At 42.6% G+C, this 20256-nt stretch overlaps 1 protein-coding gene and 1 pseudogene across 1 annotated transcript in view; one reads left to right on the top strand and one right to left on the bottom strand.

Moving 5' to 3' along the window:
* Positions 1-8136: 8136 nt before the first annotated feature.
* LOC119731337 (speract receptor-like) overlaps positions 8137-20256 on the top strand; it is a 29374-nt gene continuing 17254 nt past the window's right edge. The window contains exons 1-3 of the mRNA XM_038204510.1: positions 8137-8176; positions 8746-8752; positions 10692-10731. Coding sequence (XP_038060438.1) covers positions 8137-8176; positions 8746-8752; positions 10692-10731 — 87 coding nt within the window. The remainder of the gene's footprint in view (positions 8177-8745; positions 8753-10691; positions 10732-20256) is intronic.
* On the bottom strand, positions 13182-15883 carry LOC119731180 (annotated as a pseudogene).

The raw sequence follows: 20256 nt of genomic DNA, 5'->3' as shown, positions 1-20256 counted from the left end.
TAAATAAGGCAAATATTTAGTGAGGAATGTCCAACACAAACATTGGCATGATGACATAATTACACGAAAGGGCGCGTACCAGTACATTCACGCAGTGCGTCTCTCCAACTAGGGCTCTCAAAAGTTGTCAAAAAGGGACAATCTACTGTTTGTGCACGTAATCTTTATAATCAGCCTAGATATACATGCACCTAGGGCATGTAGGGCCTAGTACTTTTCAATCATATTCTCAAAGGTGGCTTAAGTTCAAAACATAAAATGCACTCAAATTTGATCAAATTGTCTACTCAGATTATTTATTTATTTATTTATTTCAACCGGATCCAACAGCGGCCAAATCACCAATTACAGTAGCACCAAAAATAATTGCAAACCAATAGTGTCACCAAAGTTACCCTTTACATCTTGCGCTTAACTTTCCAGGTTGTTAACTTGTTGAATGCCTTGTACACGCTGTTCAACGCCATCATTTCCAACTATGACGTCTAAAAGGTAAATATTTCATATGACTCAGCAGATTGTTTTAACCAGTTTGCGCTGGACTATTTTGATATTGACAAGACCAAGACTTGGGATTGTTTTCATGAATCTGGATGCCAGACGGCTTCAGGCTGTCATCTACGGGTATCTCGCTGCAAGCGGGCCACTGACAGACATTTCGGGCCTCGCTTGTTGTGTGTTTATCCATCATCCATTCCGATTACCACAAAACCTTGCGTGTATACATACACGTTGTCTGATGTGAACTGGTTAAGCCAAACGTGCCATATCACAGGAAGTTAGTTTAAAGGGTACTGCAATAGATTATACTTAATACACTTATCCAAGTTCATTTATTATGGTTAATATGCAAACATGAAATGATCAACAATACATTGACAGAAAGCACTTAACCCGTTACCCCTTAACTTGATTCTACCATCTTAGATCTGTTTTACTATCAGATTACTTTACAAGCTATGCTTATACAAATGTAGTCTTGCATATTGACTGCTTTGAGTGGCATTATAAAACAGGTCTAGGAGGCTAGTTTGATTATGCCACTCAAAGTAGTCAGTATTAAAATGGAAGGTGTCATATAGTCCTTTTAGCCATGTACATGTAGACGGAAAATAGCAAATACTATGTGATGCACACTCTCGGCCACTGAAAAACACAGAATCTGTGGGTGCGGTGATATAATTACAAAGAGTCACTTGCATTATCATTGTCAACATTACTCGGCTGTTCGCAGGCGTAGTCATGACAATCACTCAGAGGTTAAGTTGATGCTACCATGGTTACTAGTTCAGGGAAAAACCACGCAAATATGTATGTTCTATGATAATGTCTGAAAGCAAAATTAACCAGTGTTAAATAATAACATCTTGCCAAGGTTGAAAGCATCGACGATGCCTACATGTTGGTCTCTTGCCTACTGATCCGTAATGGCAGCCGTCATGCTGGTATGATCGCCTCCACTGCATGGCATCTCCTGGAGGGCGTTGATAGTTGATCATGCCACACAAACAAGATGAGAAACTCAAACTCCGCATCGGTATTCACTCAGGTAAGATCATTGTCTTTGCTTGTGGCCGAGATACTTAAGATTGATAAATCACAAATACATCACAAGTCCAGTCACAAGTACATCACAAGTCCAGTCACAAGTACATCACAAATCTAGTCACAAGTACATCACAAGTCCAGTCACAAGTACATCATAAGTCTAGTCACAAGTGCATCATAAGCCCAGTCACAAGTACATTATTATTATTATTATTATTATTATTATTATTATTAGCAACCAAAGCATCTAAAATGGTTCGATTAAAAACATTTTGAAAGATATTTAAATTACATTTGAGTTTGAAATATTAAACCTTTTAAATAGCAATGCACATTAAACATTAAAAGCTTCTAAAAGTAACCAAGTTACTGGAAACATACTTTCACATATACCTAGAACATGACTAACAGAGCTCCACCGGTCATGACAAGTATTTAAATTTAAAAACAAAACATTTCAGTTATAATACATATTTAAATCATTTAGACACACATGCATTCACAGGTAACTTCACACGATATAAAAACACTTCAACCTAAAATAGTCATTAATATCAACATCAGCATCAACTTAACATTGCTAAAAAGTGACTAACAATTAGGACTGTAAATTATAAAGACACCAGGGAATGAAACTATTCTTTAGTCTGTTCGTTTTACAGAAAGGCAGGCTGAACTGTCTCTGGTTCCTTAATGCATACGATACAGGCTGGTGTTTTTCGAGCAAATGAAAAGTTAGGATTTGACATGTCAGCGAATAACTGCTCACACAGTGACTTCCTGCGCGGGCATATAGACTTTGAATATCTACCTGCTCCATTGCCTTTGCATTAGACTTACCAGGGATAATAATTCTCAAAGCTCTTCGTTGAATGGATTCCAACAAATTGGACTGTTCCTTAAGCCGTGTCCGCACTGGACTTTTTTTTTGCAAGGTTTTACCGAGACGATGGTAAAATGAGAAATGGTCAAATGTGACCACTGTCCGCACTTGGACTTTCGACACGGGAAAATTTACCCAGACCGCGTGGGAGAAGTAACCGAGCTGTCACAGTGTCAGTATAATCATGACTCACGGTCACCGTACACAGGAAACAAATTGCCGATCACATTTTCAGCCGCCGATACGCACAGTAATATTACACACGCCATTTGCATGCACAACATAATCGTTTACATGATATTATTTCATCTTGACACGCTAAATCTTGACGAAAATGCCTATAATTCTGACGCATTTGTGATGCACGTCGTCGAAGCCATGCTGCTGTACGATGTTCCGTGCGGCAGCAGTGCCATCAGTATTCGTTGGTTTCCATCGCATGCTTACAGAATTGAAGCTATGATGTGGGCCAGGAACCAGTGACTACGGCCTACGTACGGTACCGGACCATGATGCTCACTGCATGACTACAGTAGCGTATCAGGACGAATTTGGATCCTAGAAAATAACATACATCGGTGGAGAAAGAGAATTTCCGCAAATTAATTCTCAGAACGTGATCTCTCTCTCTCTCTGTGTATGTATTTGTCCGTTGAAATATATATTTTAACGAGATTTTACCGATCGGACTTGATGATACACCGCAGCGTGTTTCTACAAAATGTTCCGCCACTGCTCTTGCAGGTTCCTGCGGTCTCTGTATGCATAACATACAGGGCGCTCGGGCTGGATGTACGCTTTCCTGAGCCGCTTTTACCGACTCGCACTGTCCGCACTGGACTTATCGTTTCGGGAAAAGTGACCTGGTCAGTTTTCCTTGGCGCTTGGGAAGTTTTCCTGGGCAGCAGTTGGCCAGTAAAAGTAACCGCTGGACTCAGGAAAAGTAACCACGAGGAAAACGTCCTAGGCTTTCCGCACTGGATTTAAAATGGGAAAAGTACCCATAGTCTCGGTTAGTTTGACCAAAAAAAGTCCAGTACGGACAGGGCTTTAGTTAAGCTGCTATGGTAAACCTGGCATGCATAATCAAGTATGGATCTAATACAAGCAAAATAGTATTTGCAGAGGTCCAGCTGGTTAAGACCTGCCCTACGAAGTTGCATTTACAAATAAAGTCTCTGAGCAGCTTTCGTATACACAGCATTAACATGAGTTTCCCATGGTAAATCATCACTGATGTTCAACCCTAACAGTTTCATTTGTTTCACACGATCAATGTTATGATCATCAATGTTTATGCTTGGAATTAACGGCACATGTTTACGGAAACTGATAACCATTTCTTAGTTTTATTTGGATTAATCCGCATGTCATTATGTGAAGACCAATCAATCACCTCCTGTACCGACTCCTGCATTTTGGATTCATCTGGCGATGTCACTATTTCAGCTAGGCTGCCTGGCCGGCCATGCACTAACTTTTAAGGCCGGGGACCGGGACGGGGCAGCTGGCAGCACTTCCCGGTGTTTATTTCTCATCATCAATTTCCATATTTGTTTGTAAGAGTATTGATTGAAAATGATTTGATATAAATTTTGTGGCCCTTTTTATAGCTTCTGTAGTGTAACTGGAACTGGTTCAGAGCTTTTTGACTAGAATTTTTGGAGGCGGCTTATATACGCCGACTTCAGATCTTAATTTGCAGATTTTTGCGTGCTGCGGCTTATACACCGCGCGGCTTATATTCCGAAAATTACGGTATATCCCTATTTTTCGAATCATTTTTCTAATTTTGTGTCGCCATGCTCACTTAGTTATAAGGCCTATTGTAAAATTTCAACCCCAACCAGGGGTGTCATTCGCTTTTCAAAAGTGGGGGAACATACCTTGATCAGAACTGATGCGAGCGTGAAGCGCGAAGCCCTTGAGGCGTGGGGTTAGGGGCCCGCTTTAAAGGGCCCCAAAATTTTTTTTGATTCTAGATGCTCTTTGGTGCGATCTGAGGCAATTTCTGACCACTTTAACCAATATTTTCTGAGCAAAAGATACATTCTTGTACATAATACTATTAATAGGGCCCTATAAATGAGACACGTGTTCAGAAATCTTTTTTTACCTCTTGCATCATTTTAATTAACCTGGTTTTTTAAAAATCGCTCCTGGTAAAAAGTGGGGGGGGGGGCAAAATAGCTACCCATTCAAAAGTGGGGGGGGGGGGGGGGCAACTGCCCCCTCTGCCCCCCGGTTCCGCCGCCGGTGCAGTGTTGTATCATCAACATATTTGACTGTGGGCAGGGAGGGTTGAAGATCTCCAATCATCATGATGAAAAGCAATGGCCCAAGTTTTGTTCCCTGTGGGTCTCCACCATTGATGACAGTCCACTGCGATTTACAGGTGCCGATCTTAACACACTGCATTCCGTGTGCAGGAACTCTGTAACCCAGTTGACGATGAGTTGATCAACATGAAGAGATTCCAGTTTATCGATGAGAATCACATGGTTGATCCTATCAAATGCCTTGCTGTAGTCGAGGAAAAGGACACACACCATGTTCTTGGCTTGATCTGTGGCAGAGTACCAGTTGTGCAACAGGTCAATGAGAGCGCAAGTAATTGATGAGCCTGGGACGTTACCAAATTGGACTGGATCTACATGTAACTGCGGCTGGTACTGCTCCCATAGCCATTTAAACACGAATACCTCAAGAATCTTTACTAGCATGGCGGTTAGGGAGATTGGATGCAAGTCATTCTCTACTGAGGCAGGTGGAGTCGTTTTCGGGATGGCGATAACATCAGCAGCCTTCCAGATGCTTGGTAGAGTTGCTTGGGCCACCAAAGCATTAAAGATGGAGCAGACTGGTCTTGCCAACATGGATGTGTGATCTTTCAAGATCCAATTGGGAATCTGATCAGGACCAGGTGCCTTGTGTGTTCTCACCAACTTCAGTGCTTTCTCAACCGCCGAACTTGTGAGGACGTACTTGGTAGGAATTAAATCTTCACTGTGAGACTCTGGTGCTTCTAGCGGAGGTAGGTCGGATGAGATGGATGCAAAGAAAGAATTCACGAATTCGGCAAATTCTTCCTGATCACCATGCGCAACATTGTCGACAAGGTTTTTCAATGGTTATAGTCGTGTTTCTCACCTTTGAGTGGCTTTACTTCGTTCCACCAATTTCTGCTTTGTTTAAGGTCCGAAGATCAACTTTTGCCTGAAAGTACTGTTTCCGAATCGACTTCCTCAACCTGTTCACTTTGTTTCTGTAGTACCTATACTGGGGCTGGTGTCCTCCGTGCCAAGCACGCTGTCTCTTTTTTATCAAATCCCTAAAACGATCTGTGACCCAAGGTTTTTCACTTTCTACTCTGGTGACTTGCTTCCACTGGAAGTGCCGGTCTACAAGGGATACGATGGTTGTTTCAAACTGGTCATATTTATCTGAGCAAGGGATACACTGGTACAATGGAGTCCAGTCCACCTCCTGCAACTCATCTTTGAATGCTGCTTTTGCACGTGGGAGAAAGCGTCTAATAACCCGTGAAAGTTTTTTGGCAGGTTGCATTGCAAACGACGGCTTGGATTGACAAACGACCACTTGATGATCAGACAGACCAAGCGCTGGTTCAATTGTTGGTTCATAGTACACATCACTCATGTTAGTGTATATCAGGTCCAGGCGCGCATTGTTTCGTGTTGCCCCTTTAACGATTTGCTTCAATTTGTAGTTGCGTTTGAGGATAGCATCTGGCATTCGGTTAAAGTCACCTGTTAAAATAATTCCCGCAGATGGGTGCAAGCTCATTACACTGTCTAGCGAGGTGTATATGTGCTCCAGCATATATGATTATGCTTGTCTTTGACGTTATGGGGCTGATAAATAGCTCCAAACACAATGGGATTAAACTGCCGCGGAAGACGTTGGGGCTGCAATTTAAGCCAGACAGACTCGACGTTCTCCTCAGCTAAATTCCTGAGCACCGAGAATGGAATGTTGGCATGTACATAGCACACAATCCCTCCACCTGATGTATGGTCTCAGTTATGTCTTATTGGGGGGGGGGGGGGTGATAGTGATCTAACAACAGGACGCTATCAGGAACACTGTTAGGACACCATGATTCTGTTATGCAACACACATCGACTTTATGTTCAGTTAGTGTTACACTTAACTCATCAAGTTTTGGAATCAAAGTTCTGGCGTTCGCATTCATCAGGGTCGGTATATTAAGTTTATTGGTTTTAATTGCCACCAAGTTACTCACGCAGACAGCCGGCTGTTGCTTTCGAGGCCGCATATTTCTACAGTTAACCACGACTCTGATGGGGCGTTGGCGAGTAATTCCAGCCCTGGTACCCCGCTTGATATATTTATTGCATAGACCATGCAACTTCAGCATAGACCACACTTTCGCTGGTAATCTGCCTACTGCTCCAGTCTGTTTCATCATATGGTTCCAATGCGGAGTAACTGTTGTGCGGTGTAGCGTAACATGGTGGTGCAACGTGACTTGCCCAAATGACGACACAGTCACATTATCCAAAACCTCCAACAATTTGCTGTATTGCAATGTCTTAAAAACTCACTAATTATCACACAACATATGACAAAGGCACAATACGACAAAACAAGACGTAACACGCAAAAAAACGGAATTTTTGCGGAGCAAAAACGAGAGGGTGCTGCCACACAGCGCACCACTAGACACTAGACATTACCAGTCTAGTCACAAGTACATCACAAGTCACATCACAAGTCCAGTCAAAAGTACTTCACAAGTACATTACAAGTCCAGTCGCATGTCCAGTCACAAGTCCAGTCACAAGTCCAGTCACAAGTATAACGCAAGTCTAGTCACAAGTACATCACAAGTACATTCACAAATACATCATAAGTCCAGTCACAAGTACGTCATAAGTCCAGTCACAATTACATCACAAGTCTAGTCACACATGCATCATAAGCCAAGTCACAAGTACATCACAAGTCTAGTCACAAGTACGTCACAAGTTTAGTCACAAGTACATCACAAGTCCAGCCACACGTACATTACAACTCTAGTCATAGGTACATCACAAGTCCAGTCACAGGTACATCACAAGTCCAGTCACAAGAACATCACAAGTCTAGTCACAAGTACGTCACAAGTTTAGTCACAGGTACATCACAAGTCCAGTCACAAGTACATTACAAGTCTAGTCACAAGTACATCACAAGTCCAGTCACAGGTACATCACAAGTCCAGTCACAAGAACATCACAAGTCTAGTCACAAGTGCATCATAAGCCCAGTCACAAAAACATCACTAGTCTGTTCACAAGTACATCGCAAGTCTGGTGGCAAATACATCACAAGTCCAGTCACAAGTACATCACAAGTCCAGTCACAAGTACATCACAAGTCCAGCCACAAGTACATCACAAATCTGGTGGCAAGTACATCACAAGTTTAGTCACAAGTACATCACAAGTTTAGTCACAAGTACATCACAAGTCCAGTCACAAGTGAATCACAAGTCCAGTCACAAGTATATCACAAGTCCAGTCACAAGTAAATCACACGTCTAGTCACAAGTACATCACAAGTCCAGTCACAAGTATTTCACAAGTCTAGTCACAAGTACATCACAAGTCTAGTCACAAGTACATCACAGGTCCAGTCGCAAGCATGTATCACAAGTCTTGTAATATAGCTCTATGAGTATGAGAACATCAGAGTCCAGCCTAAAGGATCGATACCCAAGTAGGAAAATTACAATAAAAATAAAAAACAACCCTTAGTACAGCTAGTCAGACTGCCTGTGAAATTATTCTCTCTGGCATTACATGCTGTCATTGTGAAGAACACAATAAAAGAAGGCCATTTCTAAATAGTGTGTCAAATGACACATTTTTGGGAGTTTTCGTTAGTAGTTGGTTTGTGATCGGACTACTCTGTGAATGGGTGTGCACAAGTGTTGACATGACTCATTCAGCGGTTTAGTGTGCAACATTGCAAAGCTTCAATCAGCTGAATGAGAACAAACGTGTCTCAGCAACTTTTGAATAGAAATTGAGATCCTAGAATATTGTTTCCTCTGAAAACATAGCATTCACATATCTTTAACTTCATTTGGGGTAGTTGTTAAGCACCCATCTTTAGATTTTGAGAACTTTTGTTGCTTCAAATGGGAAAAAAAATCACAAATGACAAATGATCTACCCTTCCTTCAATTTTCACTGCTGCAAATTCTCAAGTCCATCATATTTCAAAGGAAACATGAGATAACTGTTTCAACCAATCTCTTATCTTTTTCCTTTCTTTTATTTCAGGGCAAAGGTGAAAGTCTGACGTACTGGCTCGAGGGACATGATCCATGCTACAAGATCGACCAAATCAAGCCACCCAAACAAAACTTGTTAACAACCAGTATATTATCCCAACATTATCTGCAACGCATTTGGATCAGCAATTTTTTGTAAAGAGGTAAAAAGCATAATCAGCTATTATACCACAGCGTTTGTAGGTCTATTTGAAAAACCTAACAACAAATTCAAATTAACACACAATTGTGTGTTCACCAACAGATTTGTTGTTCCCGATTACAGCTTTCGTTTAGCAACTTTAAGAAAAAGATTCAGGAAAAAAAAGGTTTAGGCCTCATCACACTTGTACAATAACTAACTTTGATCAAGTCACTTATTTTTTTTTTTTAACAAAGACTGAAGTATTTTGTAGTCGCCTTTTAATCTACTACCATGTGGAAGTTGTAACAAAAATTCCGTCATCAAACAAACAGACTGTGAGTTCATAACTATACTGTTGAGAGTCACTAATTTGGTATTAAATTGTATTCAAACTAGTGATGCGTTTAAGAAAATATTCTTTGTCTGTACCATCCAAGCTTGGGAAAAAAATAGCAAAGTGGTACTGCTTTGTTTGTTTGAGTTCTCATATGGGCTTACATCATTTGACTTGGTGCCCTATCATTTGCCTTGTTGCCCTTGTGCTCCTTAGTGCTAAATATTTGAGGCGGTGCAGCACTAAAGGGCACTGTTGTAGCTACAGAAAATTTTAAAGAAAAAAAGAAATTGACTCAACAGATCAAAATTGACGCACAACGATTTTTTATGGCTGAATGGACAATAATGCAAGTGGGGGATTTTTGTTTTCTTTATATTTCAGATTGAGTGATATTAATAACATTTGATAGTCACTACTTATGTTTTAAGGAAATTGTATAAAAAATATGGAGTAAGGTCTAAGGTATGTTTAAAGTAAAACCAATGGGCTTGTTTCATTGTTTTTGTCATGTAATGCTGCGGCCGGGTGAGGTGGAGTAGAGGGCGCTATTCAGGACTTTCTTCTGTCACCTTGCAAGATGGAATGATGCCAAGTCACTATAAATTTATATTTCCCGGATTCGTTTGTATCAAAGATATATAACTAGGCATCCTATCCTATCTACAAGGATGGGACTAATAAGGGAGCAAAGACACTTCTTCAGTGAAACAATAATTTATTCTTAAAAACTCCAAGATTTTTTTGAACCAATTTGACATCTGTATTGATAGGACTCAGCTACATGTATCATTGCTTGTTCATCTGTCAACTGCTACGAATACTGCAAAATCTTTGTTTGTATACACGTTATCCGACGCAAACTGGTTAACCTATTTTTTATTTAACCTTGTTCCACTCGAATTTGCAGGATAGCTAATAATGAATACAAGTAAATGTCTCAATCAGTATCAAACATTTTTTTCCCAAATTGACAATATTCAAATTTCTTGACCAGGTGATGGCAGATCTACCAGCTCACTTCACATCAGAGAGCTCTCTTGAGAAGCACTATAGAAGCACTATAAGGCCCAGGAGAAGGACTGCTTCTCACGGCTAGAACAGACTCAGACCAGAGCTCCCTTGAGAAGCACTATACGGCCCAGGAGAAGGACCGCACCAAGTACATCACTACCTTGCTGATGCTTCACAGGGATGGTGCAGACTCAGACCAGAGCTCTCTTGAGAAGCACTATACGGCCCAGGAGAAGGACCGCACCAAGTACATCACTACCTTGCTGATGCTTCACAGGGATGGTGCAGACTCAGACCAGAGCTCTCTTGAGAAGCACTATACGGCCCAGGAGAAGGACCGCACCAAGTACATCACTACCTTGCTGATGCTTCACAGGGATGGTGCAGACTCAGACCAGAGCTCCCTTGAGAAGCATTATACGGCCCAGGAAAAGGACCGCACCAAGTACATCACTACCTTGCTGGTGCTTCACAGGGATGGAACAGACTCGAAGTACTGCAAAGTAAGACTTTTTCATATTTGAAGAGAAAATGCTCTAACTGTACTTTAAAACGGTTGAGGGAGTAACAGCAAAAGATCTTTCTTGCCTGATTTTTATGCTCAACACAATAAAACTAAGACAGAAAAAAGTGGAAAATCTGTCAAAAGCAGGATTCATCACACTGAATGTTTTGGGGACTTTTTGATCGGGTACTACCCGATCACCTTTTTGAAATGGTAATAATTATTCTTTTTTTTTTTTTGCTGGACAATAATTCTTTACAGGTTTTCTCCTACGTGAACTCGCTCGACCTTTACTTCCGGGTCTACTGGAAGGTCAAAGTTGGGTGAATTTAAATTAAAGACAGAATAGCCTCAAAATCAAAACGAACCACATCTTTTCCAAACAGTTCACGTGATGACGATAAAACCTACATGTAGATGGAATTTGAACCCTGGTCCGGAGATGTAAAAGAAAGTGTGATGTCATCATGACATCACCTGGTATCAAATTACAAGCTTACTTTTAATTAGGCTATAACTTTATAATGGAACTTTTAATTAGGCTATACATGTAACTTTATAATGGAACAGTCTCATTTTTTGTTGTTTCAGACATTGCTACTGGCAATATTTTGTTCCAGCATGTCCAGGCACATACCATTTGACCTTTACTTCCAGTGTAACCGGAAGTACAATGATAATAAATTTAACTTGAAGACGGAAGCATTTTGCTACAGTTATATAAATTATGCAAATATTTAGTTAGGAATGTCCAATACAAACATTGGCATGATGACATAATTACACGAAAGGGCGCGTACCAGTACATTCACGCAATGCGTCTCTCCAACTAGGGCTCTCAAAAGTTGTCAAAAAAGGGACAATCTACTGTTTGTGCACGTAATCTTTGTAATCACCCTAGATATACATGCACCTAGGGCATGTAGGGCCTTGTACTTTTCAATCATATTCTCAAAGGTGGCTTAAGTTCAAAACGTAAAATGCACTCAAATTTGATCAAATTGTCTACTCAGATTATTTATTTATTTATTTATTTCAACCGGATCCAACAGCGACCAAATCGCCAATTACAGTAGCACCAAAAATAATTGCAAACAAATAGTGTCACCAGAGTTACCCTTTACATCTTGCGCTTAACTTTCCAGGTTGTGGGTCTCTGGTCAGACCAAAGTTCTGGACTTGATGTAGTGATGCATTTAAAAAAAATATTCAATTTTCAACCAGTTACTTGTGAACTGACTGCAAAAAACATCACCAGTCACTCGGGATACATGGCCTACATGTACAGTATATAAGTGTTGTACATGTAGCTGAATCCAACACTATCACACATAAACGTGAACAAAACTGAATACAAGTATTCGCAGTCACACATACCGGTACATGTATGGGAAGTCAAAATAAACCGTTTTTGTTAAATTTAAGTTGGATTTGAAAAGGCGTCTCTACAAATCCCAGGATTGGGGAAAAATTATATAAAATAAAAAGTAAGAACTACAATGTAGTAAGAAGTTTTCGGCTACCAAAAAAAGGGGGGGGGTGGAATCTGTAGGCCAAGAATACATAAATTTTGATCCGTATTTGTGTCTTGACATCCTCGTGTAAGTTGTTAGTCTTTATGTTACAGTGCAGGCTCTAAAATTGGCATTAAAAAGTCGGTATATCAAGCAGAAATTGCAATGTGGCAGTGACCTACCGGTATCTCTTTTACAAATTTGTTCCCCTCGACTGGCTTTAGTAAGACACATTGTGGCGCTGTTTTCAAGATGGCTGTGGAATGTGAAACTTACTTTCTAAGCATGTCAAGTGGACAACGTGTCTTTGGATTCTAAAATGGCACATTCCAGATGAAAGTGCACAATCATTAAAACAATACGTGCAGTAAGACCTGCACCTCAGAAAAAGTTTACCCATATTTGTTATAACCTATGAAATCGTATTGGTACTACTGAAAGTTTAATCCAATACGTCAATGCAAGTCAAGGATTTAAGGGTATTTTGCGAATTGAGTATTTTGAACTAAATGATTTTCTTGACACTAATAATTTGCAGATCAGATTGTACAGTTTGAAACATGCACATGTGCAACCTTTAACGACTGTAAGTCAAAAGCATTTGAATGAATTTTTCTATCCACACAAACTACACATTCTGCTGAAATAAGTTCGAATAAAAAGGCTTTATAGGCCTAGTTGTTTGCAAAACAAAATACATATTGCTTTCATTTATATTATTATTTGATCATAATAATCGAAAGATATTTTGTGTACATGTAGATTGTCTGAGCAAAGGAACATAACTCGGCTAGATATGGTTATTTAAACAAAAACCGTGTCTAACTAAATTCATAACATACATGTAGTAGAAGACTAGAAGTGTTCTTTTAATATTAAACATTTGATGTTTAATCCAATAAATTTTAATCCAATTAAAATTAAACTGTGTGAAGTATAAATCGTCTGGTTATGTGTTTTCGTTCTGACTTTTCTTTGATTGGCCCTGAGGGACGTACTTCAGGGTCAGAAGCGCAAGTTGGTGTTGTAAGGGTTCGTTCTCACTGGATTCCTCGATTAAAGCTTCGTCTGCTTTGGCCCACCTGATGTACCGACAGTGTTTCATCTCTTCAAACAGTTCTCCGTCCTCCAAGTCCTGAAGGTTGGCGACATCGTCCATCTGCAGAGACTCCCGCCGGAACTTGCGGTAGCTTTGCATTTTCTGCACCTCATCTTGTAGCGTGTCGAAGGTGGTGGCATGCATGATCTGCGTGCTGACCCTGCGCATTTGACGTCTCGGTGTTGAGCGTGATGTGGACGAGGCTGTCTGTTGCATGAGGGTGGACTGCCTTTCTATCTTGGCACCAGGATTGTTGCTGATCCCACGTGACTCGGGTGAAAAGGCTGGCGAGGAAAACTTACTGTGGGCCAGCAAAGGGGCCTTGGTGGGAGTGGACGCCTGCGAGAGGACGCTCATGTCAAGACCCGACTTGGGTCGCTCATCATGGTGGCCGTGGTGTGGTGACATGTCATCAATGCGTATAGACGGCGCTGGCATTTCACCTTTTGAAGTCATGCGACGGACGTGGTTCTTCAGCTGTGCTTTGTACATGTCCAGGTAGTTGGTTCGCAGCACCTTGCTATTGGAGTCCAGTTGTTGCTCGGCAATGGTGGCGCAGGTACCGACACTCGTCTGAGGGCGTCTTTTTTTGGCCGCGGTCTTCGGGAGTAAGACATCGGCTGGATTGAGGACGTACGCCGAGCTCTTCATGACCATTCTCACCGATTCCTCAGCCGCTGCCGTGCTCTCATTGTCTGCCAGGGCTTTGCTTGCCTCGCTGATAACGCTCTTTGTCCTACTCACCGGTGTTGCCCACTTCCCATCAGTCCTGTCTCCCTGCGTCGGTGTCTCCATCTTCTCTCCGGTGCCACCCGCAGCAGTCGCATGCTCTTCTGTCCATTGCCTTCTGGAAAGACCTCCACTGCCTCCTCAAATTCCTCCATCACCTTCCGATAGTGATATATCTGGACCTGATCTGATCTCATCGAGGACAGTCTTCTCTTGACATCTTGAGGCCTTTTCACACTGTCCAAAATCTCCGGGTTGGAACCGGTTCCAACCCCGAGATTTTTTTCAACCCTTTTCCACTTCTAACATTTCAACCCGGTTCCGATCCGGTAGCGTGCTCTAGCCGGATCGAAATCAACCCTGGAGGGACCAGGGTTGAAAATCTCAACCCGGATCGAAATTCATTTTTCGGCCTGAACCGTGTCGAAAATGACAGTGTGAACCGCCCGGTTGAGTCACTCACGCCGATCCGTGTTGAGTGAGGCCGACATTTTCCGAAAATCTGACACGCCGTGCATAATATTCCCTCCACCACTATCGCCGTCACAACACCGATCACGAAACAATTGCTCCCTAATTATCATCCAATAATGTATCGGTGTATGGAGCATCCTTTACCGAGTCTGGCTTGTATTAGGTCTGCAAAATGTACCCCAAAAAAGTACATTTCTAATGCTAAATAGAACGAATCGTCTAACGAAATGACCGGAGCCATTTTGGAAATATTGCACACAGCTGCGCTGGTGTCGTACAAAATCAGACTCCCAAATCGGATTCTTTACTCTCTTATTATTGGCCAAACCTTTCACGTGACAGGTCCTTCTCCTAATAGGCATGCGCAATACTACCAATGAGTCCGTTTTCACAGAGTAGTAAATTCACGCTGAACACGGCCTGTCTGTAAGCCTCGTGCGCGCAGCAGCCGCGTGCGTCGCAATGCATTATGGATTGAGAAAATCATCGCAGCGCCCTGTGCCGAATGCGATCCGTGTCGAGAATTTGTAGTGTGAATACACGTGGGCGTAGCCGGATTGAACTTACACGGTTCACATAGCGGCCGTTCCCGTAAAGGACAGTGTGAACGTCGCGTCTCTCCGATCCGTGTCGAAAAATACTCGGGCTGAACCGGTGGATCCGGGTAGGTTTCAGCACGGTTCGAAACGGAGATAGTGTGAAAAGGCCTTTGGTGTATTCTCTGGGAGGGGTTTGCTGGTGGCCACCGATTCAGCGTGAGATGCAAAGTGCTGTTGTCCCCTGACTCTCTTCTTAGGAAGCAGGGTGGCTAGTTCAGCTGGGGTGGAGAGTCGTGGCGCGGGGACGGGCCAGGTATGATGGCATCCCCTCGGGCTTGGCCAGCCGCGGCATGGGGCACTCCTTAGACGACACTCGCCAGATCCCCTCATGAGACTTGCGGATGCAGAGGTCCCGATCTTTCTCCAGGACGTTGACCACTTTCTTCAGTCTCTGCTCCTGCGTGCGGTTCTGCATCTGGCCTTGACAAAGATGCGGCTGGAGCGGGCTTTGAGCTAGTCCAGCAGCCGACGGTAGTGGCGCTTGGTGCTGCCCGGTCCGCCAGTCATGGTGACGACCTTCCGTTTAACAATTCAAAGGAAAACAGCTTGTATAGAAGAATACAACTTCTGTACAAGTATCCTTTGTTGATCTGACTCACTGCTTATCCGTTAAGTGAAGTTTTGTATCTCATTGATAATGCTGCTGCATAATCTGATGATGTCAGTGTCCTGCAATCAAAACAAATGTTTAATGTTATTATTATTTAAGCCTTAGTATCACTTTAATTCAACGCAAGGACATAACACTATCGCATTGGTAGCAGACCTGCCAATCACTGACAGCGGCCATGCACGGTGAGTGACATTCAGCTGTCCACAGGCGACCAAAACCCGGCCAAATTACCGACTTGACTTCAAGTCGTAAGGTTTCGCCTGCGAATGGACACAATGTAATTGTTATCGACAAATCCACTTAGCTACAGGGATCCGTGTTTTCAAAGGCAGCAGCCAACCCAGAAATTGAAACACAAACACATTAATTGTGCCATTTAATATTAATTTGTTGCCTAATAAACACGAGAAACCTTCCTTCGCTTTCGTAATACACAATAAGATTTTTCCGGGTGGGCGGTTTCTAAAATAAAAGTTACACTGTTCCTCACTTTGATGGCCCTTTTTCAATGTGAAGAACCAGTCACTCGTTGGCATTACGGATACACCGTGCCACGAGTATCCTTGAGCAAAAAAATAATTGCAAAGACATGAAGCAGAACGCGACAACGGGCCTGGAGTACAACTTCCATTGAAGAAAACCCTGTGTCACAATGGGCTTATGCGCTTGCGAGCAACGAACCCGTCGATTAGCTGACTTATTGATGTCCGTCCACCAACCTCCCGCCAAGAACCCATGGAAATACACCAAACGCGGGGAGAATAGCTGAACCACGTGCCTATTATTATTAATGTCCTTACAACTTATTGAGCAGCAACACCCAACAGTGAACTCCGTAGCCAGGAAAAACAACATACAGAACACCAACAAAAGAAATGTTTTCACTCCACGTCTCATACACATGTCGTTTCCCGAAATTTGATCTTTTTTTGCGACATAAGTTAAAAACATATGTATCTCCCGAAAGTCAGCACATGCTCAGAAAAGCCACAGAAATCTCAATTGATATTATACCCAATTTAACGGATAAAAATCTGTATACAGATATTTCACAAATTAGGACTTGCGCGCTAAGGCCAAAAAAAAAGTCTTCGGTTTCTGGTATGCGCGCGCGTCGCCGTAGCCATGCGCGTCGGCAAAATGAAAAAGGTTTTTTTTTTCAATGAAAGATGATGTCTCAAAACCACCAAACTCACTGGTTTGACTGGAATCCTGCTGCTGCACAATTTTAACGTATTTTAGATGGGGTTATGATCGAGAATAAGCTTTACAATGTATGTGGCCTCTCTGGTCTCCCATAATATTTGCACTAAGTTTAGTCGGGCACCATTTGCAGTCATCAGCCGACATTTGAAGCAAAAAAAAAAAACAGGTAAAGAAAAACAAAAAAACGAGTTGCCGCACCACTTTTTGGGCAAGCTCCATACCAGAAACCGGAGACTTTTTTGGGGGCCTTAACTTATTAATTTTTTTTTACACAGCGAATTTCCTCCCATGTATTTCAAGATATGATGCAAATATTACACATTTCCGGCGCATTATACCTTGCGGCACAGGCTACACCATTATAGAATACAGTTCTCAATAATTCATGGTTATACCTCTGCCCGATTGGGACCTCTGACTCACATTATCAGAGGGAACTGAGGAAATATCAACCCCACGATACTCATTCATCAGTTTGGGTGTTTATTTACAACACCGGTCGTTTCTTTTAGTTCCTTGTCAGGTGGGAAATTTCGGGGAATTCTTTTTAAAGGGGCCTTCGGTCTCCGGTAGCGTTTGATTTTACAACATCAACGACTGACTGAGAGGGTTCAGACCAAATATTGCCCCAAAAAAGGAAAGGGATAACTTGACTGTTCGAAAATATACAGTTCGGCGAAGTTTTCGGGGAACAAACTTAAAACATTATCATATTTCAGAAAAATGGGATAATGTTACTTGACGTGACAGAATCTTTCTAACTCGTAAAAATTGTATCTTATCTTACCTCAAAAGTACTTTTGACATCCATGTGAGAGCAATTGTTAATGGCGGCGTTTTACAGCTACTAGCAACCTTGTAGATATCCAACTATTATGTTGTGTATGCAGACTGCAGTGATCTATTTATAGTGCAACCAGTGTATGACGTCATTTGTTAATCGTCTGTACATTCTAGTACGTGTGTACTCTAGTGTGTTATGGCATGACATGGAACGTGAATACAATACGAAGCAACCAGAAAAGTATCCCTAATCTCAGTCTCTCCTTAATCGGGTATTATTGACGTACGAACACAACAGTGGCGACGAGGATGAACCTTGAACACACGGGTTACGCACAGGATTATCTACGGACTATAAATTGTGTGAAACGACCCTGAGTTTTCACGAACTTTTTGCAAAGTTTTCTCGACACGTACGGTGATAACTTTTGCACACACGATGCGCGGTACAGTACAACGTACATGTACATCGCCATTGGTCCATGCATGGTTGACGACGCATAGTAACGATACGTTTTACGATAAACGATAATGGCGACTTTTCAGAGAACTGTGTTCGAGGAATTTAACCCAGTGGACGGTGATATTGATACATATTTGGAGAGACTTGATCAGTATTTCATTGCTGTGGACATTGCGGAGACAGAGGCAAACGCTGTCAAACGCAAGGCTATTTTGTTGAGCAGCATTGGTTTCACGGCATATAAGACACTTAAGGCTTGTCTTTTTCGCAACAACCCAAGGAAAAGTCATTCGAGGATTTGTGTAAACTGTTACGGGGACACTACAGACCCAAGAGACTGGCAGTCGCAGAGAGATTTCGATTTCATAATGCTAGACAAATGCCAGGACAATCGATCTGTGAATACGTTGCTCATTTGAAGAAAATGGCTGTATATTGTGACTTTGCGGGGGATCAACTGCAGGAGAGTTTACGTGTGGGCTGCAGTCTGAGAGCATCCAAAAGAAGCTGCTCACTCGCAACTACAATTTCCAACAAACTCTGGATCTCGCTCTCGCAGAGGAGGCTGCTGCAAAGAATGTGAGAGACATGGGCACCGTGGAGACTAAACCAGTGAATAGGGTGCCTTCTCACTACAAGCGTAATCAAAAATGGCAAAAGCCAAGGTCATCGCAACCAAGGAAGCATTGTGACTGCTTGGACTGAACAATCACAATCGCGATGATTGCCGATACAAGAGTGCCACATGCTACAAGTGCAAGAAAGTGGGACATTTGCAGTCAGAGTGCAAGTCTGATAGTAAATCAGGCCCTGCACCACCAACCACGAAATACACGCCCCAACAGCGAACCAAGCCCAAAGGACGCGTTCGCTATGTGGGAGACGAAAACCCCCGCGAACTTTACGATCCCACTGATGACGCATATCGCGATGACAGTACATTCGTCGACTCGGTTTTTTACGGTTACGACTTTCGATAATTCAAAAGCGGATACGTCAGGAGACACGACAGCCGATACGTACAGCCGTACTTCAACTATCAAGGTTCCTGTCAAGATCGCGAACATTCCCATACAAATGGAACTTGACACAGGTGCCGCTGCATCAATCATGAGCCAGTCAGACTATTCACATTCCAATGCAACCGGTGAATCGTGTCCTACACGCTTACGCGGTGCCCAATTGCGAATTTTGGGCCAACTGGTTGTCGAGGTTCAGTACGGCGACCAGAAAGCAACGTTACCGCTAATCATCGTCCATGCAGACAAGTACGCACCACCCTTGTTGGGCAGGGAGTGGTTGACAGTTCTCAAGCTGGACTGGCCTAATCTGTTTTCTCAGGGTCAATACGGTGTGAATTCTGACCCAATCGCCGAGTTGAAAAGTGAATATAAGGACATTTTTCAGCCAGAGTTAGGCACAGTACGTGGAGTTAAGGCAACACTGCACGTCAAGGAAGACGCTATTCCAGTTTTCCACAAGGCTCGCACAGTGCCATTGGCTCTTCGCCCCGCAGTCGAAAAGGAACTCGCCAGAATGGAGCAAGAGACAATCATTTACCCAGTTGATTTCAGCGAGTGGGCGACACCCCTGGTGTGTGTACCCAAAGCAGATGGTACGGTACGCCTGTGTGGGGATTACAAAAACACTGTAAACAAATCAATCCACACCGATCAGTACCCCATACCTACTTCGGAGGAAGTATTCAGCAAGCTAGCCGGTGGGGAGAAATTCTCCAAAATCGACTTGAAATGCGCATATCAGCAAATGTTGCTCGACGACAAATCCCAAGAATACGTCACGATTAACACGCACAAGGGACTGTATCGGTATACACGCTTACCATTCAGTATCTCATCGAGTCCTGCAATCTGGCAGAGATTCATCGAACAAGTACTAGCAGGTCTGGACAGCACATAAGCAATCATGGATGATGTGCTTGTTACAGGCAAGACGGATGAGGAACATCTCCGCAACGTAAAGAACGTTTTCCAGCGATTCCGGAAATACGGTCTCAGGTTGAAGACCGAAAAGTGTCGGTTC

The sequence above is a fragment of the Patiria miniata genome, unplaced genomic scaffold, assembly GCF_015706575.1.
Source record: "Patiria miniata isolate m_02_andy unplaced genomic scaffold, ASM1570657v1 HiC_scaffold_23, whole genome shotgun sequence".
NCBI lineage: Eukaryota > Metazoa > Echinodermata > Asteroidea > Valvatida > Asterinidae > Patiria > Patiria miniata.
Note: the sequence above shows the minus strand (reverse complement) of the source record. Positions and strands in the feature narration are given on the sequence as shown.